The sequence below is a fragment of the Musca domestica genome, unplaced genomic scaffold (assembly GCF_030504385.1).
Source record: "Musca domestica strain aabys unplaced genomic scaffold, Musca_domestica.polishedcontigs.V.1.1 25, whole genome shotgun sequence".
Classification (NCBI taxonomy): domain Eukaryota; kingdom Metazoa; phylum Arthropoda; class Insecta; order Diptera; family Muscidae; genus Musca; species Musca domestica.
Genome location: NW_026712277.1, coordinates 1,553,340 through 1,581,053, shown reverse-complemented (window position 1 = coordinate 1,581,053; position 27,714 = coordinate 1,553,340). Strand labels below are relative to the sequence as shown.

At 29.5% G+C, this 27,714-nt stretch overlaps 4 protein-coding genes across 4 annotated transcripts; 1 reads left to right on the top strand and 3 right to left on the bottom strand.

The window, feature by feature from the left end:
- LOC101898614 (larval cuticle protein 4) lies at positions 1-731 on the bottom strand. The gene is made up of 2 exons (XM_020037743.2): positions 594-731; positions 1-529 (listed from the first exon to the last, which is right to left on the bottom strand). Exons 1-2 carry the CDS (start codon positions 603-605, stop codon positions 194-196), a joined length of 348 nt encoding a protein of 115 aa, XP_019893302.2. The 5' UTR covers positions 606-731; the 3' UTR covers positions 1-193.
- An 8,030-nt stretch (positions 732-8,761) lies between these two features.
- Positions 8,762-9,299, bottom strand: LOC131802892 (larval cuticle protein 4-like). The gene is made up of 2 exons (XM_059123639.1): positions 9,161-9,299; positions 8,762-9,090 (listed from the first exon to the last, which is right to left on the bottom strand). The coding sequence occupies exons 1-2, from the start codon at positions 9,170-9,172 to the stop codon at positions 8,767-8,769; spliced, it is 336 nt and encodes a 111-aa protein (XP_058979622.1). The 5' UTR covers positions 9,173-9,299; the 3' UTR covers positions 8,762-8,766.
- A 206-nt stretch (positions 9,300-9,505) lies between these two features.
- On the top strand, positions 9,506-10,176 carry LOC131802891 (larval cuticle protein 4-like). The gene is made up of 2 exons (XM_059123638.1): positions 9,506-9,662; positions 9,736-10,176. The coding sequence occupies exons 1-2, from the start codon at positions 9,651-9,653 to the stop codon at positions 10,057-10,059; spliced, it is 336 nt and encodes a 111-aa protein (XP_058979621.1). The 5' UTR covers positions 9,506-9,650; the 3' UTR covers positions 10,060-10,176.
- Positions 10,177-14,239: 4,063 nt separating this feature from the next.
- LOC131802896 (larval cuticle protein 2-like) lies at positions 14,240-14,908 on the bottom strand. The gene is made up of 2 exons (XM_059123646.1): positions 14,746-14,908; positions 14,240-14,681 (listed from the first exon to the last, which is right to left on the bottom strand). The coding sequence occupies exons 1-2, from the start codon at positions 14,752-14,754 to the stop codon at positions 14,334-14,336; spliced, it is 357 nt and encodes a 118-aa protein (XP_058979629.1). The 5' UTR covers positions 14,755-14,908; the 3' UTR covers positions 14,240-14,333.
- Positions 14,909-27,714: the final 12,806 nt, after the last annotated feature.

Genomic DNA, 27,714 nt, shown 5'->3' with positions numbered 1-27,714 from the left:
TTCTCTTTTGTTTTGATTTTTTTTTTTTCAAAATGCATTAATTATTTATTAATTTAAAAAAGATTTCTTGTTTCTTTGTTTGTCTGCAAAATAATCTCTATATTCGAATTAAATATGTCTCGCCTCATAAATTGCATAATCCTCCAGATCAGTGTTCCCAGAAGTCCATTCAGTTGTCCATTAAAAACTCCTCTTATTCCTTTGATGGATGAGCCTTAATGTATTCGATGGCCTTCAAGATGTAGTCTGGGATTGGTGGTGGTGTTGGCAAATATTCACTGACGGGATGATAACCATTTTCATCGGCCGTATAGGAGACCAGGACGTGTTCACCCTCGGGTGAGACATATTCATAGGAGCCATGCATATTTCCATGTTCATCACCGGATGCCTGTTGATGAATGCTATTCGAGGTTTCCAGAGCATAGTCAAAGCCATCGGCACGGACATCGGATTTAAGTTCCTTAACTTCGGCATGGACATCGCTGTCGCCAGCCGCAGCATAGGCAACGAAGAGAGTAAGGATCAGCTGAAAGGATATGGATTAAGGATTTTGATATTTTGATATTGAGGATCTCTTTTGCGGAACTTACAAATTTTATCATTGTTCTTTCAATTGGAATCGTAAAACTGTTGTCTTTCGATCTCCCACTCTTGGTATTTATATCAAGAAATTTTTGGGAATTCTTGTCGTTCGGAATAACTGCCCTGTACTGGTTTTTTTTGAATTGCTCTGCTTCAAACATTTGTTCGGCTGCATTTCTTCTTCTGCTGCAGAGTCTAGAGAAATTTTTAATTATTTTTTTTTTTGTGTGGGCCTTGAATTACCCCTTATCTAATAATGAAATTCCATCCATAACTTGCCTTAATTTTTTATGGCGATTTTTAAATGGCACTTACTATTCCACTAGAATTTCCAATTCAGATTTGAATATTCCGATTGGTTTTGGGTTCCGCGGGGAAGTTTATTGCCCTGTGGTGTCTGCAAAATTTTACCAATGCCAAAAATATTCAAATGAATCATTTCCATAATTTAAAGATCGAATTACATAACTTTCATAGGGAGATCTTTAAAAAAAGAGAGTGAAATAAAAAGAGGAGAAAAGGAAATGGGAGAGAAATATAAGATATTATTATTTTTTCAAATCCAAAAAATTATACTCCTAAGATTATCCTTTGGTGTAAAGACATATCTTCCAATGGGGGTTTTAGGAATCATATATTTCAAACAGAGAAGGAAGGAGAGAGAGAGAGAGAAAGAGAGAGAGAGAGAAGTAAAGGATATGAGAGAAAAATATTAAAAGTTATTATTTTTCTAAATCCAATTAATCATAGCCCTAAGATTATCCTTTGGTGCAAGGATAAAAACTTCTTCTTGCCTTCTGCTCCTTAGGTAAGAGGTTTAGATAGCTGCCCACGAAAATTTCCCATAGCTGCAGGCCTTTCCTTAAAAAAAAAAATATTTCTCACGCATTTCAAGGATTCTACAATGGATTCTTGAAAAATATTTCTGAAGGATTTCTAAGGACCTTTTTTTATAAATCTCTTCCCAAGAACTGTTGAATTTCCAAAATTTTTTCCAAAAAAAATTCTTTAAATTAAAACAATTTTCGATTTTATGCAACAAAAATAATATTTTAAATCAAAAATTGTTAAAATTATTGATGTATTTGGTAAAAGTAATCGGTAACCATTCAAGTAAAATGTTCATTGTTTTTTCAAAAAATAATCCAAATTAAAATATTTTCTGCTTTTATGGAACACAAATTAAGTTTTAAATCAAAATTTTTAATTTTATTGATATATTCGGAAAAGTAATCGGTAACCATTTAAGTAAAATGTTCATTAATTTTTAAAAAAAAAAAAATACTCCAAATTAAAATATTTTCTAAATTTATGCAACAAAACCAATGTTAGAAACTAAAATTATCCAATTCAATGGTATATTGGCAAAAGTAATCGGTAACCATTTGAACAAAATGATCATTATTTTTTTTTTTAATACTCCAAATTAAAATATTTTCTAATTTTATGCAACACAAATAAAGCTTTCAATCACAAATCTTCAAATTACTGATATTTTGGGAAAAGTAATCGGTAACCATTTAAGTAAAATGTTCATTAATTTAAAAAAAAATACACAAAATTAAAATATTTTCTAAATTTATGCAACAAAAACAATGTTAGAAACTAAAATTATCCAATTCAATGGTATATTGGCAAAAGTAATCGGTAACCATTTGAACAAAATGTTCATTATTTAAAAAAAAATACTCCAAATGAAAATATTTTATGATTTCATGCAACACAAATAAAGCTTTTAACCACGAATCTTCAAATTACTGATATATTGGCAAAAGTAATCGGTAACCATTTGAACAAAATGTTCATTATTTTTTTTTTTAAAATACTCCAAATTAAAATATTTTATGATTTTATGGAACACAAATAAAGCTTTCAACCACAAATCTTCAAATTACTGATATATTCGGAAAAGTAATCGGTAACCATTTAAGTAAAATGTTCATTTTTTTTTCAAAAAATACTGTAAATTAAAATATTTTCTGATTTTATGCAACAAAAATAATGTTTTAAACAAAAAATTAATGGTAAAAGTAATCGGTAACCATTCCAACTAAATTTTCTCAAGGATTTCCAGAGCCACAAACGTATTTTTTTTTTAATATTTTCCCAAGGATTTCCACACATTTAAAAAGAATGCAAAGGGACTACAAATTTGGATCACAAGATTTTTAAAAATATCATTTCAAGATTTTAAATGATTTTTTAGATTTATTTTTCAAACCTCAATTTTTATATTTTTAATTTATAATCTGAAGTACTTCCCAGGACACAAACGTATAATTTTTGTAAGAATATTTTTAAGCATTTCCAAGGATTTTTTAAAAGTAAATTCTGAAAGATTTCCAAGACAACCTAGGATTTTCTCAATATTTTTTTAAAAGACATTTTCGCAAGGATTAAGGACAATCTTGTACTTCTCAAGGCCTCAATATTGGATCTCTTAAATATATTATCTCCGGGATTTTTTTAAATATGTTTTCAATATTTTGAAGGATTTTTCATAGTTTTTCTCAAGACCTCAATTTTGATTTCTTTAAATTTATTTTCTGAAGGACTTCCCAGGACACAAACGTCAAATTTTTTTAAGAATATTTTTCAAGCATTTCCAAGGATTCTTTAAAAGTAAATTCTCCAAGATTTCCAAGACCACCAAGGATTTTCTGAATATTTTTTTAAAAACATTTTCTCAAGTATTCAAGGCAAACTTTTATTTCTCAAGGCCTCAATATTGGTTCTCTTAAATATATTATCTCTAAGATTTTTTTTTTTGAAATACTCGCTCAATACTTTTAAAGCCTTAATATTGAAATTACAAAAAAGAAAATTTTCTAAAGGAACTCGTGTTGATTTTTTAAGAATATTTCTCCAAGGACTTCGAAGGTCAATAACAAGAATTTAGAAAAAAAAATCAAGGACTTCCATAGTAAAAAATGTGGCTTTTTAAAAATATTTTCTTAGGAATTTGAAAGTGAATTTTTTTGGAATATTTTTTTTGAGAATTATTTTTTTCTAAGGAATTCCAAGGTCAAAAAGTGTACTTTTTAAAAATATGTTTCTGAGACTTTCGAGGATTTCAAAGGCCAAAAATGTGAACTGATGTTGATTTTTTTAAGAATATTACTCCAAGGACGTCGAAGGTCAATAACAAGAATTCCAAAAAAAATCAAGGACTTCCATGGTAAAAATTAGGCTTTTTAAAAATACTTACAAGAGAATTTGAAAGGCTGTGATTTTTTTATTAAAATTTTTTTGACAATAATTTTTGTTCTTAAAGAATTCCAAGGTCGGAAAGTGGACTTGTTAGGATTATGTTTCTGAGATTTACGAGGATTTTTAAGCCCAAAAAAGTGAACTGATGTTGATTTTTTAAGAATATTTCTCCAAAGACTTCGAAGGTCAATAACAAGTTAACAAATCAAGGACTTCCATAGTAAAAATGAGGCTTTTTTAAAATATTTTCAAAAGAATTTGAAAGGCTGTAATTTTTTTATTAAATTTTTTTTGAGAATTATTTTTTTCTTAAACAATTCTAAGGAGACTTACAAGGATTTCTAAGGCCACAAAAGTTAATTTTTACAAAATATATTTTTTAAGGACTTTTTAGGTCACAAACATAAATTTTTCAGGAATAATATTTTCTCAAGAACTTCTCCAATCATAAACATGGAGATTTTCCCTGCCAAAAATGCAAGTATATGATTCCGTTGGTCCTAAAAAATATTCTTAAACTTTTTAGGATTTTTGAGAACGGAGGCCGGTGAAAAATATTCTTAAAAATTGCTCCATAAAAATATTCTTAAACTATATAGGTTTTTGAAAACGGAGGCCTGTGAAAAATATTCTTAAAAATTCCGGAGGTCTATGAAAAATATTCTTAAAAAATCCTCCTTAAAAATATTCGTCAACTTTTCAGGTTTTTGAGAACGGAAGTCTTTGAAAAATATTCTTAAAAATTCCTCCTTAAAAATATTCTTAAACTTTATAGGTTTTTGAAAATGGAGGCCTGTGAAAAATATTCTTAAAAATTCCTCCTCTCAAAGAACATTTTCTGTAAGAAACTTGAGTTCAGAGTCCTATGAAAACATGAAGCGAAAGATATTCTTTTTATAAAATATTTCATTTGATCTTCAATTTTTTTATTCATACAAATTATAATTTAATTCTTTCAAAAAAAAAAAAAAGAAAAAATTTAGCCCCAGGAACTCATTTTTAAATGAAAAATTTCTTAAAAAAATGTTCTTCATTTCATATTTTCCAAAGCCCGAAAATCAAGCCCCACTTCCATAGCTTCCATGAAGACCTAAAAAGAAGTGTTGCTATTGAAAATGGTAATATTTCCATTGGTAAATAGCAATTTGGATATTTATTTGATTTGTTCGTAATCTTACGTTATAATTTTCAGAGCATACTTTCAGGCGTAATTTATTTATTTATTTAGTATTCATTTGTTTTCACCGAACACAGAAACAATTAGGTGATAACTAATATAGTAACATTAATTATTAAAACTACTTAGCATAATTTTTTTATTTTTATGCCCTCAGCCATATGCCTAGAGAGGGTATATATCATTTGATACAGCCAAAACGTGCCTCAATAACGGTTTTAGACCCTAGGTCCCCTTAGACCAAATCCGTTTCAGGACATTTGGAATCGATCTAGCGATGTCCGTCAAATTTGGCATACTAGCTTCTAGACTCAATTCGGTCGTATGTACCAAATTCCATCCCATTTGGGGAAATATTAGACGTTTGGTGTACAATAAAAGGTAAATCGGACGAAGTTATATATGGGAGCTATATCCAAATTTGAACCGATGTCGATAAAATTTAGCATAGGTATTTCTGAGCTGCATTTGATATATTTCCCCTAATATCGTTGTTACAGAGTGCATATTACGGCTGCGGAGGACAAAAATAACAAATCGTATGAACAATATATATGGGAGCTATAGTTATATCTGAAGCGATTTCGATCAAATTTGGCATACTTATTTTCAGGCCTAATTTGATATATTTCCCTGAATATCGTTCTTACGGAGTGCATATTACGGCTGTGGGTAATAAATACTACAAATCGGATGAAAAATATATATGGGAGCTATAGCTATATCTGAACCGATCTTCACCAAATTTGACATACTAGCTTCTAGACTCAATTGAGTCGTAAGTGCCAAATTCCATCCAATTTGGGCAAATATTAGACGTTTGGTGCACAATCAAAGGTAAATCGAACGAAGTTATATCTGGGAGCTATATCCAAATTTGAACCGATGTCAATAAAATTTGGCAAATGTATTTCCTAGCTGTATTTGATATATTTCCCCAAATATTGTTGTTACCGAGTGCATATTACGGCTGCGGAGAACAAAAATAACAAATCGGATGAACAATATATATGGGAGCTATAGCTATATCTGAAGCGATTTCGATTAAATTTGGCATACTTATTTTCAGGTCTAATTTGGTTGTATGTGCAAAATTCCATACTATTCGGACTGATATTACACGTTTGGTGCACACAATAAAAGGCAAATCGGACGAAGATATATATGGGAGCTATATCTAAATTTTTACCGATTATCTCCAATTTCAATAGGGTTTGTCCTTGAGCTATACAAATGTTATTTGAAAAATTTCATCTTAATTGGATAATAAATGCGACCTGCATTTTGTTCACAAGAATACATGGACAGACGGACGGACGGACTGACATGCATAAATCAACTCAGAAAGTGATTCTATGGAGATCCTCAAAAGGAACTATGGGTCTATCTCGTTTCCTTTTGCCTGTTACAAACAAATGCACAAAGACATAATACCCTGACCACCTTGTGGTGTAGGTTATAAATATAGGTCTATCTATATATCCAATTTTATGTGAATCATAACTTCCGATAAATTCCATATTCATCTCAGGATTCTGGTTGAGAGAAATATTTAGTTATAGCTCTCAGTTCTAAGGAATCGCTAACTTGTTTCGCAAGCCATGACAGATAAAAGTATTGAAAATTGTGACCCATTGTGGGTGAGATACCAGAAGGGAGTGCGCAGATATATACCATTTTCACAACAGATTTTGTGTTAGCAAAAATATGAGGATGTGTGAAATTTGAAGAGAGGTGGATGCTTATATCGCTTTCTTTTCTTTAATATCTTGAACCCTATATGGGGGAGGTACCATAAGAAATGGTCCGATCTGTACCATCCTTATAACATATATTGTGTTGATGGAAATATTGAGATGTACAGAGCCGAAATGGCATCTGATGTTAATTTCACGTTTTACGAGCTTCAAAGTTATTCATAATGTTGACCCTTTGTGGGGAGAGATACCAGAAGGAATGGAACGATCTCTACCATCCTTATAACAGATCTTGTGTTGATGGAAATGCCAACATGTGCCAAGTCTGAATGGATTCGGATGTCAATTTCACGTCTTACGAGCTCCATGGATATTCAAAATGTTGACCCTTTGTAGGGGGAAGGTTCCAGAAGGAGTGCGTCGAAATATCCCACCTTCACACCAGACCTTGGGTTAATAAAAATATTGTGATGTGTGTAATTTAAAGAGAACCGAATGTTTTTTTTTTTCGAATTTTATGATCGTTTTGGTTATTTAAGGCTTAGACCCTTTGTGGGGGAGGTATCAGAACGAGTGGACCGATGTATTTCATTTTAGCACCAGACCTTGGGTTGTTAAAAATATTGTGATGAGTGTCATTTGAAGACAATCGGACTTTTGCATCGCATTTTTTGAGAGTTGTAAGTATTCAAAATTTTGATCCTTTGTGGGGGAGGTACCAGAAGGAGTGGACCGATATAATCCATCTTCACACCAGTCCTTGGGTTAATAAAAAATATTGTGATGAATATCGTTTGAAGACAATCCGACTCTTACATACGATTTTATGAGAGTTCAAATTATCAAAAATGTTAAACCGTTGTGGGGCAGGTACTTGATGAAGTAGACCGATATTGCCAATTTCCTCACCTGACTGGCACTGATGAAAATAGGAGGATTTGCAAAGTTGGAGCAAAATCAGATTATCCTCTCTCTTTCTGTGCAGTAAATTATTTTCTTTGGAAATTTCGACCTTTTGTGGGGGAGGTACCAGAAGGAGTGGACCGATATTGCCCATATCCGAACTCGATCTAAGTTTGGCAATAATATTACAAATCCGATACTCCCTTCGAGAATTACACTAGCCAGACAGACAGACGGACGGACAGACATTGCTAAATCAACTCCAAATATCCTGAAACGGATTTGATCCAAAGAGACCTAGAATCTAAACCCGTAATTTCGGCTAGTCACTTTTTGGCCGTTTATACCCCCTCTAGCCATATGGCTTCATCTTCCTTTGTCTTCCTCTAGCCATATGGCTTCATCTTCCTCTAGCATCTTCCTTTGTTGATATTTTTATAGGCATTCACTGGATATGAGCTGCAAAGGCGAGTTTTTTCCGCCATTTTCCATCCTCTGTCTGTGGTGTGCCTCTTTTCCTTTGTTTCAAATTTCTTTGAACATTTTCAGATCCATATACCTTAAATACGACTCCAGAAGTTGCACTTGATTTACCCACCGACTTTTACAATTTAGGATTAAGAAGTAATCAAATAAGTTTGAGCAAATGTATTTATTTTTCAATTCCTATTACAATTCGCAATAGTTTCTTGTATTCCCTTTAAATTCCGCTCCATGTTTATCCATATACCTTAAATACGACTCCAACAATAGCTGGCGATTTAGTCACCAAGTTCCCTCTTTTCCTTTGTTTCAAATTTCTTTAAACATTTTCAGATCCATATACCTTAAATACGACTCCAGCAGTTCCTACTGATTTAGCCACCCTCTATCAATACCGATATTTTAAAAATAGGAAATATTGAAATAAATTCACTAAACTTAATATTTTTTGTTTTAATACCTATTACAATTCGCAATAGTTTCTTGCATTCCCTTTAAATTCCAGTCCATTTTAATCCATATACCTTAAATACGACTTCAACAGTAGCTTGTGATCTACTCACCAAGTTCCCTCCCAATAATAAAAAACTTCTCAAAATAATTTTCTTTAACTTCTTTTTTTTTTTTTTGTTATTTTTTTTATTATTTTTTCAATTCGTTACGGTTTTGTCCATCTTCTCGAAAATTCCAGTCCATTTTTTCCGCCCCCCCTTATTCCGAATGCGAATGAGTTTTAATGTATTCAATGGCCTTCAAGATATAATCTGGAATTGGTGGTGGTGTTGGGAGCCATGCACTTTCGGGATGGTAGCCATTTTCATCGGCGGTATAGGTGACCTTAACATGTTCGCCCTCTGGTGTCAGATATTCGTAGGCTCCCTTCATGTTGCCATGTTCATCGCCGATGGCACTTTGGCGGCTGTGATGTTCCAATTCAACGTTCGTTTCAAAGCCATCAGCGCGTACATCGTTCAGATAAGTCTTGACAACAAGGTCGTCGGCAACAACGAGAGCCAAAATAGCGCTGAAGACAAGCTAAAATGATATTTTCTTTTAGGTAATGGGTGTGGGGGAAGGATATGGCAGGATAAAAATGGGAACTTACAAATTTGAACATTTTTTTTTTTTTTTTTTTTTGGAAATCTTGGAAGATATTAAGATCTATGACTAGAACTGATTTGCTAACCCATCACGGGCGAGCTTTTAAAGCAAATCTTTGCGGGAGAAAATAAAACTGGAACAAAACAGAAGTAACGGTTATTTCCTGACATTTAATATTTACCGTTCGGTGAGCAAATATTTCCGTTGGCCTATTAGAAATAATCGAACAATCAAACTAGTCCTAATTATAGGCCAGCCGACGTCAGTTCAAAATCCACCTCTTGGGTGGTAATTGAAAATACAATAAATTTGCTTTGCAGACGGAGCAAATCAAAATTTAAATTAGCCAGCCAAAGCAAACTTGTTCCCTAAAAAAGAAAAGGTAAGAGAAATGCTCTGCAGAATTTTTGTTTAAAAGCCCAGCTACTGTTCGAATCCAATCAGTTTCAAGCAAAGCCTTCATTTGTGACACAAACTAAAACCTCTATTCCAAAATGTTCAAGTGGGTAAGTTTGAGCCAAGGAAATCGCATGGCGATAAGGGAAATATTCTTGTAATCCTTTAAATTTCCCAACCTAGATTGTCTTCAGCGCCCTTTTGTCGCTCGTTTTTGCCGACGACCTGGTTGTCAAGACTTATCTGAACGATGTACGCGCTGATGGGTTTGAAACGAACGTTGAATTGGAACATCACAGCCGCCAAAGTGCCATCGGCGATGAACATGGCAACATGAAGGGAGCCTACGAATATATCACGCCAGAGGGCGAACATGTTAAGGTCACCTATACAGCCGATGAAAATGGCTACCATCCCGAAAGTGAATGGCTTCCCACACCACCACCAATCCCAGATTACATCTTGAAGGCCATTGAATACATTAAGGCTCATCCTCATGCAGAATAAAAGGGGCGGGGGGAGACGAAAATGGACTGGAACTTAAAGAGGATACGAGAAACTAATGCGAATTAAAAAAATATTAAAAAAACGACAATAAAAAGAAGTTAAAGAAAGTTAAAAAAAGATTTTTTTTAATTTTGAGAATTCGTCATTAATTGCCGGGGTTAAAACCATTAGCTTTTTCTGGAGTCGTACTTAAGGTATATGGATCAACAAGGAGTGGAATTTAAAGGGAATAAAGAAACTATGGAAAACTGCAATGGTAACAAAAAAATCCGAAAAAATTGGATTATTTCTTATTTTTTTAAAAAATATAAAAGTAGTTTGTGATAGCCGACTGCTAAATCAGTAGCAACTGCTGGAGTCGTGTTTAAAGTATTTGCATAAAAATGGACTAGAATTTGAATATGGAACTCGAAGCTATGATGAATTTGAAATAAAAAATAATACGAGGCAAAAAAAGAAAATGTTTATGACCGTTGGAGTCGCATTCAAGGTATATGGATTCGGTACTAATCTGTGGCAGGGAGAAGTTTATCTTGAGTAGTTAATTGTTTCAGTTGCATTGATTAAATCAGTGTCTCTCTCTCACTCTCTCTCTCTCTCTGTGGAATGGTTGAAATGAAGAATGTTGTTGAATAGCATCTATTGTAAATTTAGTTAAACGTAAATTGTACTGCTCTTGGGAAGAAATAGATGGAAGAGTGTCCTCCTTGCTGCATTCGTCCAAGATTTCGAGGCGGTCATCTAGTTCTCTGTAGTAGATATGAGGTTATATCTCCCTCTCTCTCTCTCTCTCTGGGGAATAGGAGGAGAGAAATATGTTGTTGGATAGCATCTATTGTAAATTTGACTCACCATTGGAGTCGTATTTCAATTATAGGGACTCGATACTATACTTCGGAGTGCACCTTTCCCGCCACGGTCCTCAAAAATCTCGCAGCGGACACCTGATTCTCTGGACTCGAACAGAGTAGTTTTCTAGTGACATTGATTGTACTGTTTGTTCAAGTGGATCGTGGATTTTTTAAAAATATATTTGTAGTCATGGATTTATTAAAAATTATTTTAAAGGTCTATTATAGTCGTAAATTTTTGGATTTTTTAAAAATATTATTAGAAGGTCTAAGAATTTTTTTAAATTATTTTTTAAAAATATTTTTCGAAAGCCTATAACAATCCTGAAATCTTTAAAAATATTTTTTCAAGATGGATTTTTTTGTTCAAATATTTTTCCAAGGCCTATAATAGTCGTGTATTTATTAAAAATATTTTTCGAAGGCCTATAACAGTTGTGGATTTTTAAAAAATATTTCTTCTAGGTCTATAATAGTCAAGGATTTTTTAAAAATATTTTTCGGAGACCTATAATAATCGTGGATTTATTAAAAAATATATTTGTAGGTCAAATATAGTCGTGGATTTATAAAAAAATATATTTGTAGGTCAAATATAGTCGTGGATTTATTAAACATTATTTTGAAGGTCTATTATAGTCGTGAATTTTTAAAATATATTTTTTGCAGGCTTACAACAACTGTGGATGTTTTAAAAATATTTTTTCAGGGCCAATAATAGTCGTGGGTGTCTCTCTCTCTCTCTCTCCCTGTGAAACGGGGTGGAGGGAAATATGTTGTTGGATAGCATCTATTGTAAAGTTGACTGGTGCCGTATTTAAATTATATGGATTCGGTACACTACACTTTGGGAGTAATTGGCCTCTAACCTCTATAAATGCATCCTTTTCGCAAAGTTCTTGAAAGACTTCGCGGCGGTCACCAGTTTCTCTGGACTCGAAAAGAGTAGTTCTTCTAGTGACATTGATTTTACCTTTTGTTCAATTAGTGTCTCTATCTCCGTGAAACGGGGAGAGGGAAATATGTTGTTGGGTAGCATCTATTGTAAATTTGGCTCACCATTGGGGTCGTTTGGGAGTATTTTTCTTATAAGGCTAGGGTTATATACGAATGCACCCTCCTCGGAAAGGATTTTGGATATAAGTGATCATAATCTTATTGAGGACGGCGTTTCAAAGTAATACAGAAAAATCCAGGGATTAGAAGTAAAAACAAAAGACATGGGCTGGGATCAAAATTCGTACTTCGTTAGGTGAGTTACCATGCTAGTAACATGTCCCTTAGACAAGCGAAAAAGGTAAGGTCAAATGGCGAACCCGTGAGCTTCTTCTGATGCGGAGGTGTTTATGGCTGAGGTATTGTGTGTGGATCCTTGCCTACCTTAGAAAATGCAAGAATGTATTGTCTAGAAGTAACAAAGACATATTATTGAACTCGGTGACTCCAACATTTCCACCGCTGGAAGGAGAACGTTTTTACACGGATATATAAACGTGAACTTTATACCTGTCGGCCCTTTTCTCTCTCTCGTTATATTCTTTAATCCTAATGGCATTGTATTCTAATTTGTTACCTTTTTGATGACACAAAAATAGCAGTGGATTTTTTCTTTAATATTTTTAAAGGCCTTTAATAATCGTGGATTTTTGAAACATATTCCTTGAAGGTTTATAATAGTCGTGGATTTAAAAAAAATCCGAAGGCCTATAACAGTCTTGGAATTTTTAAAAATATAAAAATCGTGAATTTTTTTAGAAATATAAATTTAACTTTTTAAAAATATTTGTTTGAACTCATATAATAATCATGGATTTTTTTTAAATATTTTTGTTGGGTCCTATAATAGTCGTTGATTTTTTAAAAATATTTTTTAGGGACTATAATAGTCGTGGATTTAAAAAAAAAAATTCCAAAGGACTATAGCAATTCTAAATTTTTAAAAAATATTTTTTAAGGGCCTTTATTAATTGTGGATTTTTTAAAAATATTTTTAGAAGGTCCATAACAATCGTGGATTTTTTTTCTAAATATTTTCCGAAACCCTATAACCATCTTGGAATTTTTAAAAATATTTTTAAAAAAATATTATAACAATCGTGGATTTTTTAAAAAATAATTCTTGTAGGTCTATAATAGTCAAGCATTTTTTAAAAATATTTTTCGGAGACCTATAACAATCGTAAATTTTTTCAAAATATTTTTGTAGGTCTATTATAGTCATGGATTTATTAAAAACTAATTTTAAGGTCGTGGATTTTTAAATAATTTTTTTTTTCAGAGCTACAAACGTGGATTTAAGGAATTTTTCTACGATTTTTTTCAGAGCCACAAACGTGAATTTTTAAATAAATTGTTTTCAGAGCCACAAACGTGGATTTTTAAATAAATTTTTTTCAGAGCCATAAGCGTGGATTTTTAAATAAATTTTTTTCAGAGCCATAAGCGTGGATTTTTAAATAATTTTTTTCAGAGCCACAAACGTGGATTTTTAAATAAATTTTTTTTCGGAGTCATAAACGTGGACTTTTAAATAATTTTTTTGTCAGAGCCACAAACGTGGATTTTTAAATATATTTTTTTTCAGAGCCACAAACGTGGATTTTTAAATATTTTTTTTCAGAGCCACAAACGTGGAATTTTAAATAATTATTTTAGATTTAAAAAAAAAAATAAAACATTTTTTTCAGAGCCATAAACGTGGATTTTTAAATAATTATTTTAGATTTTTTTACAAAAAAAAAAATTAAAACATTTTTTCAGAGCCACAAACGTGGATTTTTAAATATTTTTTTTTTCAGGGCCACAAACGTGGTCTTTTAAATAATTTCTTTTTCAGAGCCACAAACGTGGATTTCTTAAATAATTATTTTAGATTTAAAAAAAAATAAAACATTTTTTTCAGAGCCACAAAAGTGGATTTTTAAATAATTATTTTAGATTTAAAAAAAATTAAAACATTTTTTTCAGAGCTACAAACGTGGATTTTTAAATAATTATTTTAGATTAAAAAAAAAATTAAAACATTTTTTCAGAGCCACAAATGTGGATTTTTTAAATAACTTCTCAAACATTTTTCAGAACCATAAAGTTTTTCTCAAAGCCATAAACGTGGTTTTGTAAGGAATTTTTCTACGATTTTTTTCAGAACCATAAACGTGAGTTTTTTAAGAATCGTAAACGTGTTGTTGAACGGATTCTGAGAATTTTGATTTTTAGAGCGATAAATGCAGATTTTTTTATAATTTTTTCAGAGCCATAAACCTAGCCTCTTGGCTAGAACGGATTCCCTCCACAATAATTTCCACATTTTTTTTTTTTTTTTTTTTTGGTTTTTTTGGCAGTTGTTTGTCAACTCTTTATTGAAAGCATCGTTCACATATATACAGGTTAATATATACAAAATCCTCTCCCCAATTCGGAAGCCTAATGTTCTGGATCAGCTGCTGGTGGATGGGCCTTGATGTATTCCAAAGCCTTGAGAATGGCCTCTGGAATTGGTGGTGGTGTTGGTAGGATATCACTTTCGGGATGATAACCATTCTCATCGGCCACATAGGTCACTTTGATGTGTTCACCTTCGGGTGAGACATACTCATAGGAGCCGTGCATATTGCCATGTTCATCGCCGGCAGCCTCCTGATGGATGCTGTTGCTGGTGTCCAAAACAAAATCGAAACCATCGGGACGGACATCGGATTTAAGTTCCTTGATTTCGGCATGGACCTCATCGTCGGAGGCGGCAGCAAAGGCCAACAGGGCAAGGAGTATGAACTGATGGGATGTTAGAAAAATAAGTTATTAGTCCTGTTCCTTTGGATCCTTGCGTTTTACTTACATATTTCATCTTCAGTTTGTTTTTGTTCTGTGATCCCCTAAAAATAACTGATGTGGTTTTGAGATTTATTTGAGGTTTTTATATTAAATTTCGAAATCTGATGGCTTTGCTGTGTTTATGCCTTTTTTTTTTGCGAAGTCTATCTTCGTAAAATTACGTTTTATTAATAATTAACGTTTTTTCGGATTTTTTTTTAATTGAAATCAGAGTTCACAGCCACCTGGCTGGAGGTTGCAAAGCTTCAAGGAAAGATTTTGAATTTTTATTTTTGTGCTTTTTTTTTTTTGGTTTTGTGGTAAATGCTGCAAATCGTGTTTCATTAACATCTTATTTAAGGAATTAATAAATAATTTAACATTTAAAACGAAAAAGATATCCATCTTTGGCCGGTTTACTTGCATCAGCCAGTTTGGGTCAAGGGCGTAGCCAGGGACTTTCTAGGAAGTGTTTGAAAATGGCAAGTACTTGTCGGGACATAATCAAAAAAAAAAATCTGCATTTAACCCCCCTTCTTCATTGGTGGTTTTTTTTTTACCCCGCCCCCGCCCCTGCTGATCAAGGCCATTTATTAAAATATCCACGTTAAAGTAAAATTTGAAAAAAATCCACATTTCAGTAAAATTTTAAAAAGTCCACACGTTTGAAAACATTTTTCAAAAATTCACGTTTGAATAAAATTTTAAAAATCCACATTTGAGTTAAATTTAAAAAAATCCACGTTTGATATTTTTAAAAAATCCACTTTTGAGTAAAATTTAAAAAAATCCAAAAAATCCAAAATATTTTTAAAAAATCCACTTTTGAGTAAAATTTAAAAAAATCCAAAAAATCCAAAATATTTTTAAAAAATCCACTTTTGAGTAAAATTTAAAAAAATCCAAAAAATCCAAAATATTTTTAAAAAATCCACGTTTGAGAACTTTTTTCAAAAATCCGTTCTGAATATATTTTTGAAAAATCCACATTTCAGAATATTTTTAAAAAGATCCACTTTTCAAAATATTTTCAAAAAACATGTTTGAGAATACTTTAAAAAATCCACTTTTGAGAACATTTTTCAAAAATTCACGTTTGAGTAAAATTTTAAAAAATCCACGTTTGAGTAAAATTTTAAAAAATCCACATTTGAGTAAAATTTAAAAAAATCTACTTTTGAGAATATGTTTAAAAAATCCACGTTTGAGAACATTTTTCAAAAATCCGTTCTGAATATATTTTTGAAAAATCCACGTTTCAGAATATTTTGAAAAAGATACACGTTTTAAACTTTTAAAAAAATCAACATTTGAGAATACTTTTAAAAAATACACATTTGAGTACAATTTAAAAAAATTCACGTTTAAGAATATTTTTAAAAAAATTCACGTTTAAGAATATTTTTAAAAAATCCACGTTTGAGAACATTTTTCAAAAATTCACGTTTGAGTAAAATTTTAAAAAATCCACGTTTGAGTAAAATTTTAAAAAATTCACATTTGAGTAAAATTAAAAAAAAAATCACGTTTGAGAATATTTTTAAAAAATCCACGTTTGAGAATATTTTTAAAAAATCCACGTTTGAGAATATTTTTAAAAAATCCACGTTTGAGAATATTTTTAAAAAATCCACGTTTGAGAATATTTTTAAAAAATCTACGTTTGAGTAAAATTTAAAAAAAAAATCCACGTTTGAGAATATTTTTAAAAAATCCACGTTTGAGAATATTTTTAAAAAATCCACGTTTGAGTAAAATTTAAAAAAAAAATCCACGTTTGAGAATATTTTTAAAAAATCCACGTTTGAGAACATTTTTCAAAAATTCACCTTTGAGGATATTTTTAAAAAATCCACATTTGAGTAAAATTTAAAAAAAAATCCACATTTGAGTAAAATTTTAAAAAATCCACGTTTGAGAATATTTTTAAAAAAAAAATCCACGTTTGAGTAAAATTTTAAAAAGTCCACATTTGAGTAAAATTTAAAGAAAAACCACGTTTGAGAATATTTTTAAAAAATCTACGTTTGAGAATATTTTTAAAAAATCCACGTTTGAGAACATTTTTCAAAAAAAAAAACGTTTGAGTAAAATTTAAAAAGAATCCACGTTGAGAACATTTTTTAAAAAATTCACGTTTGAGAAAAATTTTAAATAATCCACGTTTGAGAATATTTTTAAAAAATCCACATTTGAGTAAAATTAAAAAAAAAAACAATTGAGAACATTTTTCAAAAATCCACGTTTGAGAATATTTTTAAAAAATCCACGTTTGAAAATATTTTTAAAAAATTCACCTTTGAGGATATTTTTAAAAAATCCACATTTGAGTAAAATTTAAAAAAAAATCCACATTTGAGTAAAATTTTAAAAAATCCACGTTTGAGAATATTTTTAAAAAAAAAATCCACGTTTGAGTAAAATTTTAAAAAGTCCACATTTGAGTAAAATTTAAAGAAAACCACGTTTGAGAATATTTTTAAAAAATCTACGTTTGAGAATATTTTTAAAAAATCCACGTTTGAGAACATTTTTCAAAAAAAAAAACGTTTGAGTAAAATTTAAAAAGAATCCACGTTGAGAACATTTTTTTAAAAATTCACGTTTGAGAAAAATTTTAAATAATCCACGTTTGAGAATATTTTTAAAAAATCCACGTTTGAGAATATTTAAAAAAAATCCACGTTTGAGAATATTTTTAAAAAATCCACGTTTGAGAATATTTTTAAAAAATCCACGTTTGGGAATATTTTTAAAAAATTCACGTTTGAGAATATTTTTAGGAAATCCACGTTTGAGAATATTTTTAAAAAGTCCACGTTTGAGAATATTTTTAAAAAATCCACGTTTAAGAATATTTTTAAAAAATCCACGTTTGAGGATATTTTTAAAAAATCCACGTTTTAGAATATTTTTAAAAAATCCACATTTGAGTAAAGTTTAAAAAAAATCCACGTTTGAAAATATTTTAAAAAAATCCACGTTTGAGTAAAATTTAAAAAAATCCACATTTGAGTAAAATTTAAAAAAATCCACGTCTGAGAATATTTTTAAAAAATCCACGTTTGAGAATATTTTTAAAAAATCCACATTTGAGTAAAATTTAAAAAAAATCCACATTTGAGTAAAATTTTAAAAAATCCACGTTTGATAATATTTTTAAAAAATCCACTTTTGACAACATTTTTCAAAAATTCATGTTTGAGTAAAATTTTAAAAAATCCACGTTTGATAATATTTTAAAAAAATCCACGTTTTAAAATATTTTCAAAAAACACGTTTGAGAATATTTTTAAAAAATCCACGTTTGAGAATATTTTGAAAAAATCCACGTTTAAGAATATTTGTAAAAAATTCCACGTTTGAGAATATTTTTAAAAATCCACGTTTGAGAATATTTTTTAAAAAATCCACGTTGGAGAATATTTTTAAAAAAATCCACGTTTGAGAATATTTTTAAAAAATCTACTTTTGAGAACATTTTTCAAAAATTCACATGTGAGTAAAATTTTAAAAAGTCCACGTTTGAGAATATTTTTAAAAAATCCACGTTTGAGAATATTTTTAAAACATCCACGTTTGATAATATTTTTAAAAAATCTACTTTTGAGAACATTTTAAAAAATCCACGTTTGAGAATATTTTTAAAAAATCCACGTTTGAGAATATTTTTAAAAAATCCACATTTGAGAATATTTTTAAAAAATCCACGTTTGAGAATATTTTTAAAAAATCCACGTTTGAGAATATTTTTAAAAAATCCACGTTTGAGAATATTTTTAAAACATCCACGTTTGATAATATTTTTAAAAAATCTACTTTTGAGAACATTTTAAAAAATCCACGTTTGAGAATATTTTTAAAAAATCCACGTTTGAGAATATTTTTAAAAAATCCACGTTTGAGAATATTTTTAAAACATCCACGTTTGATAATATTTTTAAAAATCCACGTTTGAGGATATTTTTAAAAAATCCACGTTTTAGAATATTTTTAAAACATCCACGTTTGAAAATATTTTAAAAAAATCCACGTTTGAGTAAAATTTAAAAAAATCCACATTTGAGTAAAATTTAAAAAAATCCACGTCTGAGAATATTTTTAAAAAATCCACGTTTGAGAATATTTTTAAAAAATCCACATTTGAGTAAAATTTAAAAAAAATCCACATTTGAGTAAAATTTAAAAAAATCCACGTCTGAGAATATTTTTAAAAAATCCACGTTTGAGAATATTTTTAAAAAATCCACATTTGAGTAAAATTTAAAAAAAATCCACATTTGAGTAAAATTTTAAAAAATCCACGTTTGATAATATTTTTAAAAAATCCACTTTTGACAACATTTTTCAAAAATTCATGTTTGAGTAAAATTTTAAAAAATCCACGTTTGATAATATTTTAAAAAAATCCACGTTTTAAAATATTTTCAAAAAACACGTTTGAGAATATTTTTAAAAAATCCACGTTTGAGAATATTTTGAAAAAATCCACGTTTAAGAATATTTGTAAAAAATTCCACGTTTGAGAATATTTTTAAAAATCCACGTTTGAGAATATTTTTTAAAAAATCCACGTTGGAGAATATTTTTAAAAAAATCCACGTTTGAGAATATTTTTAAAAAATCTACTTTTGAGAACATTTTTCAAAAATTCACATGTGAGTAAAATTTTAAAAAGTCCACGTTTGAGAATATTTTTAAAAAATCCACGTTTGAGAATATTTTTAAAACATCCACGTTTGATAATATTTTTAAAAAATCTACTTTTGAGAACATTTTAAAAAATCCACGTTTGAGAATATTTTTAAAAAATCCACGTTTGAGAATATTTTTAAAAAATCCACGTTTGAGAATATTTTTAAAAAATCCACGTTTGAGAATATTTTTAAAAAATCCACGTTTGAGAATATTTTTAAAAAATCCACATTTGAGAATATTTTTAAAAAATCCACGTTTGAGAATATTTTTAAAAAATCCACGTTTGAGAATATTTTTAAAAAATCCACGTTTGAGAATATTTTTAAAACATCCACGTTTGATAATATTTTTAAAAAATCTACTTTTGAGAACATTTTAAAAAATCCACGTTTGAGAATATTTTTAAAAAATCCACGTTTGAGAATATTTTTAAAAAATCCACGTTTGAGAATATTTTTAAAACATCCACGTTTGATAATATTTTTAAAAAATCTACTTTTGAGAACATTTTAAAAAATCCACGTTTGAGAATATTTTTAAAAAATCCACGTTTGAGAATGTTTTTAAAAAATCCACGTTTGAGAATATTTTTAAAACATCCACGTTTGATAATATTTTTAAAAAATCTACTTTTGAGAACATTTTAAAAAATCCACGTTTGAGAATATTTTTAAAAAATCCACGTTTGAGAATATTTTTAAAAAATCCACGTTTGAGAATATTTTTAAAAAATCCACGTTTGAGAATATTTTTAAAAAATCCACGTTTGAGAATATTTTTAAAACATCCACGTTTGATAATATTTTTAAAAAATCTACTTTTGAGAACATTTTAAAAAATGCACGTTTGAGAATGTTTTTAAAAAATCCACGTTTGAGAATATTTTTAAAAAATCCACGTTTGAGAATATTTTTAAAAAATCCACGTTTGAGAATATTTTTAAAAAATCCACGTTTGAGAATATTTTTAAAAAATCCACGTTTGAGAATATTTTTAAAAAATCCACGTTTGAGAATATTTTTAAAAAATCCACGTTTGAGAATATTTTTAAAAAATCCACGTTTGAGAATATTTTTAAAAAATCCACGTTTGAGTAAAATTTTAAAATATCCACATTTGAGTAACATTTAAAAAAAATCCACGTTTGAGAATATTTTTAAAAAATCCACGTTTGAGTAAAATTTTAAAAAATCCACATTTGCGTAAAATTTAAAAAAATCCACATTTGAGTAAAATTAAAAAAACCACATTTGAGAATATTTTTAAAAAATCCACGTTTGAGAATTGTTTTAAAAAATCCACGAATGAGAACATTTTTCAAAAATCCGTTCTGAATATATTTTTGAAAAATTCACGTTTCAGAATATTTGGAAAAAGATCCACATTTTGAAATATTTTCAAAAAACACGTTTGAGAATGCTTTCAAAAAAAATCCACGTTGGAAATTATATTTAAAAAATCCACATTTAAAAGTATTTTTAAAAAATCAACGTTTGAAAATATTTTTCAAAAATCCACGTTTGGGAATATTTGTACTTGTCGGGACATAATCTAAAAAAATCTGCCTTTAACCCCCCTTCTTCATTGGTGGTTTTTTTTTTATTCCGCTCCTGCTCTACCGATCACGGCCATTTATCTTCAATGCAAAAGTTTAGAAATTACGGGATATATATTTTCCTCCTCTCCTTCTTCTCCACCTTCCCCGCTCTTCATTCACAATAATGTAAACGTAATTATTATTCGGTACACGTTTAACATTAACGAGGAATCAATAACGTGGAATTTGTTGACCTTTTTCCTGGAACATATTTTTCCATTTGTTATTGGGAATTGGAGCAATTAATTTGGCATTTTGAGTATTGAGTAATGAATGCAGGCAAATTTCGCTTTTGTGTCATTCCTAATTGACATTATTAATAAAAGAAATACAAAAACGAGAACGCCGAAGTTATGAATGAATGAATGCAAATGCTGGGAGGGTGAGAGAGAGGGAGATTGGTATCAACATTACGTGGACAGAGGGCAGTCGGCATTTAGTAAATTTCACTTTGAAGATGTAAGCTTGAAAAGGAACAATGAACTGAAAAAAGGAAAGTAAAATTGGAAGGAAAAAATGAAAAAAATTAAAAATGTTTATTTTGAGAAAAGAAAAAAATGTTTTTTTTTTGTGAGGAAATAATTCTCAATCACATTAAACTCTCTCACAAACTTTCATCATCCTCCTCTACATTTTAGCATGCCATCCAATGAAGAACTGCTAACATCATTTTTTGGAGATTCTAGAACAAATCTTAACTATCTCAAATCGCTCTTCTTTAATTTCAAATTGAATTGTAGAATATATTTGCATTGCCACAAATACATTTTTGTAAATTATTCAATTATAATTGAAAAACCTGTTCGGACAAGTGATATTTTTGGACAAGACAGTAAAAATAAAATCGAATATCAGATACTCCCTCCTCAAAAAAAAATTACGTTTGTGTTTTTCAAAAGTCCATGTATATAAATTCGGAAGAATTCACGTTCATGGTTTCGAAAAAAAACTCAAAAGTTCTGAAAAGAATCCACGTTTGTGTCTGTGGAAAAAAGTCTTAAAAAACACAGTTCTTGTTCACGTGACTGAAAAAAATTTTTCATGATTATGGCTCTAAAAATATATTTCAATAATCTGAACATATTTTTCAAAATTCCATGATTATGGTTTTGAGAATATTTTTCAAAAATCCACGTTTGAAAATATTTTTTAAAAATCCATGACTGAGAAAATTTGAGAGTGTTTTTAAAAAATCCTCGTTTGAGAATATTTTCCGAAAAAAAAAAGTTTGCAAATATTTTTAAAGAATTCACGTCAAAGAATATTTAAAAAAATACATTTTACAATATATTTAAAAAATCAACGGTTAAGAATATATTTCAAACATCCACTTTCTGAAAATAATTTTAAAAAATCCACGTTTCAGAATATATTTTTTTAAAAGCCACGTTTAAGAATATATTTCAAACATCAACATTCTGAGAATATTTTAAAAAAAATCCGCGTCTGATAATATTTAAAAAAAATCAACTTTTAAGAATATTTAAAAAAAAATCCATTTTTAAGAATATTTAAAAAAAAATCACGTTTGAGAATATTTAAAAAAATTCACGTTTGAGAATATTTAAAAAAATACGTTTATGGTTCTGAAAATATTTTTTTAAAATCCACGTTTATGGTTCTGAAAATATTTTTTTAGTCCACGTTTATGGTTCTGAAAATATTTTTTTAAAATCCACGTTTATGGTTCTGAAAATATTTTTTTAGTCCACGTTTATGGTTCTGAAAATATTTTTTTAGTCCACGTTTATGGTTCTGAAAATATTTTTTTTAAAATCCACGTTTATGGTTCTGAAAATATTTTTTTAGTCCACGTTTATGGTTCTGAAAATATTTTTTTAAAATCGACGTTTATGTTTCTGAAAATATTTTTTTTAGTCCACGTTTATGGTTCTGAAAATATTTTTTTTTAAAATCCACGTTTATGTTTCTGAAAATATTTTTTTTAGTCCACGTTTATGGTTCTGAAAATATTTTTTTAAAATCCACGTTTATGGTTCTGAATTTTTTTTTAAAATCCACGTTTATGGTTCTGAAAATATTTTTTTTAAATCCACGTTTATGGTTCTGAAAATATTTTTTTGAAATAAAAATGATTGAAAAAAAAATATTTTTTTAAAATCCAAATGATTTAAAAAAAATATTTTTTTAAAATCCACGTTTATGGATTGAAAAAAAATGATTTTAAAAAAATCCACGTTATTGGATTGAAAAAAAAAATTTAAGAAAATCCATTTTATTGGATTGAAAAAAAAAAATTAAAAAAATCCACGTTATTGGATTGAAAAAAAAATATTTAAAAAAATCCACGTTTATGGATTGAAAAAAATTATTTAAAAAAATCCACGTTTATGGATTGAAAAAATGATTTTAAAAAATCCACGTTTATAGATTTAAAAATTATTTTAAAAAATCGGGGTTATGAATTGAAACAAAATATTTTAAAAAATCCACGTTTACGGATTGAAAATACTATTTTAAAAAATCTACGTTTATGGATTTAAAAAATCCGGGTTGATACATTTAAAAAAAAAATAAAATATAATATATAAATAAAAATTTAAAAAATATTTTAAAAAAATATGGCTCTGAAGATTTTTTTTCACAAATCCAATTATGTGGCTCTGAAAATCTTTTTCAAAAATCCAAATTTATGGCTCCGAAAAAAAATTAAAAAAGCCACGTTTATGGCTCTGAAAATATTTTTTCCAAAAAACCAAGTATTTGGCTCTAAAAATGTATATATTTGTTTAAATTACATTTATGGCTCTGAAAATATGTTTCAAAAAAATAAAACATATTTGAAAAATCTACTTAAAAGGCCTTTAAAATACCTAAGAAATATTAAAACATTTCACATTTGCGGCCTAGGAGAGCCTTGAGAAAATATTTTTAAGAATCCACGCAAAAAACTCTTAAAATCCTTAAGGAATTAAAACAGTCCAGATTTGTGACCTGGGAGATGCTTAAGGAAATATTTTTAAGATTCCACGCTGAAGACTCTTAAAATCCTTAAGGAATTAAAAAAAGTCCACATTTGTGGCCAGGGAGATTCTTGAAAAAATATCTATACATTTCCCCCTTGTGGCCTTGGAAGATTCTTTTGAAAGTTTTTTATTAGAATCCACGTTTAAGGCTTTGAAAGATCCTTGAGAAAATATTTAAAAAAAATAAAAGCTGTTCTAGAGGAAATTTTGTTAGAAGTCTCATTTTGTTGGCCTTGTAAGTCCTTGACATTAAATATTCTAAGCATTTTAATTTTTCTGGCCTTGCTAATCATTGAAAAAAAAACCTTTTTAAAATTCAATCTGATATCTAGCTTCACAAATATTAAAAAAAAATTATCCCCGATTAAATTATGTTCTCAGGTGAATCATATTATCGGATTCCCTCAAAATTTGTAGTAAAACTGCATTCTAAACTAGATTCCTTGTTTCTAAAATAAGTTAAGAAACTACTGAATTGTGACCCAATTAATAAACCTGATTTGGAAATACTCCACAATGAAAGCATGGATCTCACAACTTTCATTCAAAATAACTTATAAATTATGATCACACTATGTTTTTGTTTGTCGCAAAATAGTATCGAAAACAACAACAGAAGTGTTACGAATAATAATTGTTTTGATTGGAATCGTCTTTAGAATTCGAGACTAAAAAGTAACTGGTTTTTTTTGGGTGTTCTGAATTATTTTTAACTGTTAATTTTCAATTGCAAAATTTCTTTGTTTTGAAATGTTAAACCAGACGTGAATTTTGAAAATACGTAAGCAGCATTCAAATATCATCTTCAATAAATTCTTTCAATTATAACTGTTCAATTTAATGGCGAATGTAATTTTTTTAAGATTTTTTAGCAGGTTTTTTGGGTTTGTTTTCGTCGAATTTAAAAATGTTTTTATTTTGTGTTGACGAGAAGAATCTATCTGCTCTTGTATGGTTAAATAAGTTCGGATCTTGTGAAATTGGACCAAACTGAAAACCTAAAACAACGTTCCAGAAAAATTAAAATTTAAGTTTTTCTTCAAAATAGGATTCCATTGTTTAATTTTAAGGCCTCTTTCCGCGTTTGATTTCACAGCATATCATTAAATGCAAAAAAATTCTTAAAAATATGTTATCCATCCTTCACTCACACTAATTACAAACTGTCATATGCCATTTGACAAATCTACATGTCAATCATCAAAGATGACTTGAACCAGTTTTTGTTTTGCTTCTTTTTTTGTGATTCCAAAATTATCCATAATTTTGAATGCCAAATGGTGTTAATAGTTATAATTTTTATGGCCATTGAGTTCAAACGACAAAAACAAAGAAACAACAAACCATCAAAGAAGCGCATGTCCGCACGTCAAACATGTACAAATTTGTAAGAATTCGATGAACCGGTTTTTTTTTTGTGGATGACTTCTTTTTGGACGTAATACCTTATTGGATTATAAAATCGAAAGTGAACAAGAAATTGAAAATACATGCGGTCATTATGTGGTGATGATGTTTGAAATGTGAATCGGGAAATTTAGTTGTTCCACCATAATTATCTTCAGATCGGTTCTAAAATGCGAGCATCGGCATCCGAGGGTTTTGTCATGAGATTCCAAATAAATGGAACGCCAACAATTAGTCAAGACTTTCTCCCCTGAAAGAAACTAGCGATGTGGATCTGCAAAAGTAGAAAATAACATAGACATGGAATATCTCTTGAACTTACCTAGTTTTTGCAAAGTTTCCGCTTACTTATCTTCAGATACTTGACTATACCACGAAAGTGGGTGCTGCGGTTTGATTTTTCTCCCTTAATCCTCCTTTAGATTCTTGGCCCTTCAAATGTAATTTTTCCAAAAATGTCCTGCCCCCTATTCTTTGACATTTTAAACAAATTCCTCCAATCACCACCCTTTGCCATAATCCTTTCTAGCAGCTGAAAAAAAATTCTACAACTCAATTACACTGCAATATAGGAAATTTCTCAAGCAGAAAATGGTAAAAACAGAGAAAGAGCCGAAACTTTTTCCAACAGCAGCAAAGATCTAATATCAGTTTTTTTTTGGGGGAAAATTGCTTGGCGCACATATGCAGTTGTAGATATCTGTGTGTGTGTGTGTTTGTGTGTGTGCATGTACAACTCTATAAAATATTGGAGATAGTATTAAAATTGTTTAAGTGCTATTAAAAGTTTTGCGAATTAGAGAAATGTCTATGTGCTACTATGAAGCCTAAATGGCAATTTGAAACAATTTCGAAGGGGGCAAAAATGGATGATTTGTGATATTATTTTGAAGTTGAGAAATTATGGAAATTTGTTTTGGGTATTGAAAACTTTGTTTAATTAAGTTTGTTATGTGTAAATTTTCAGGATAATTTTTTTCAAATATTTTGGGGAAAATTAAAATTTGTAAATTTATGAAGTATTTCAGGACAAAGAAAACTAGAACAAGTGTCATTGAGTTAAAAAAAAAAAAATTTAGAAGAGGAATAAAAATCGAATATTTATATACAATATTATGCGAAATCATAAATTATATATTCATATCAGATTTCTGGCTAAGAGAAATATTTAGAGATGTCAAGTTGTAAAGAATCGCCGAATTGTTTCGCAAGTTGTGACAGATATAAGCATTGAAAATTGTGATCCTTTGTACATGAGGTACCAAAAGGGCTTGGCCAGATCTTGCGTTAGCAAAAATATTTGGATTTCGCATTCTTTGAGAGTTTTGTTTTTTTTTTTTTCAAAAATGTTGAACCCTCCGTGGGGAATGGTCCGATCTCTTCCATATTTACAACGGATCTTGTGTTGCTAGAAATTTTGGCATACGACAAGTCTAAATGGAATCGGATGTTAATTTGCGTTTTATGAGCTTCAAAAATATTCAAAATTTTGAACTTTTGTGCGGAAGGTACCAGAAGGAGTGCACCGATATATTCCATATTCACACCAGACCATGGGTTAATTCAAAATATTGTGATGTGTGTAATTTGAGGAGAACCGAATGCTTATATCGAATTTTATGATCGTTTTGGTTATTCCAAACATTGACCCTTTGTGGGGCATGTACCACAAGATGGTCCGATCTCTACCATCTTTATAAGAGATCTTGTGTTTATGGAAATATTGAGATTTGCCAAGTCTGAATGGAATCGGATGTTAATTTTGCATTTTTTGAGTTTCAAGGATATTAAATTCAATTTTTACCCTTTTGGTGGTGGGGTGGTTCTTCATGGTGTGGACCGATATTGTCAATTTTCGCACCTGACGTAGCACTGATACAAATATTAGGATTTACAAAGTTGGAGCAAAACCGGATTATCCTTTCGCTTTTTTTTGCAGTAATTTTTTTTTTTTGAAAATTTCGAAATTTTTGGGGGAGTTACCAGAAGGAGTGGACCGATATTGTCCATCTCCGAACTCTATCTAAGTTTGACAATAAAATTATGATATACCAAGTTTGGATCAAGTCGGAAACTCTCTTCGAGAGTTAGCGTGCTCAACATCCAGACAGGCGGACGGGCGGACATCGCTAGATCGACTCCAAATGTCGTGAAACCAATTTGGTCGAAAGAGACCTAGGGTCTAAAACCTTTTTTTCAATGAGACACGTTTTGGCCGTATCAAATGATATATCCCCCCCTTTAACCATAAGGATGAGGGTATAAAAATGGGGAAATACATTTCAATTTAAGCTCTGTAATTAAA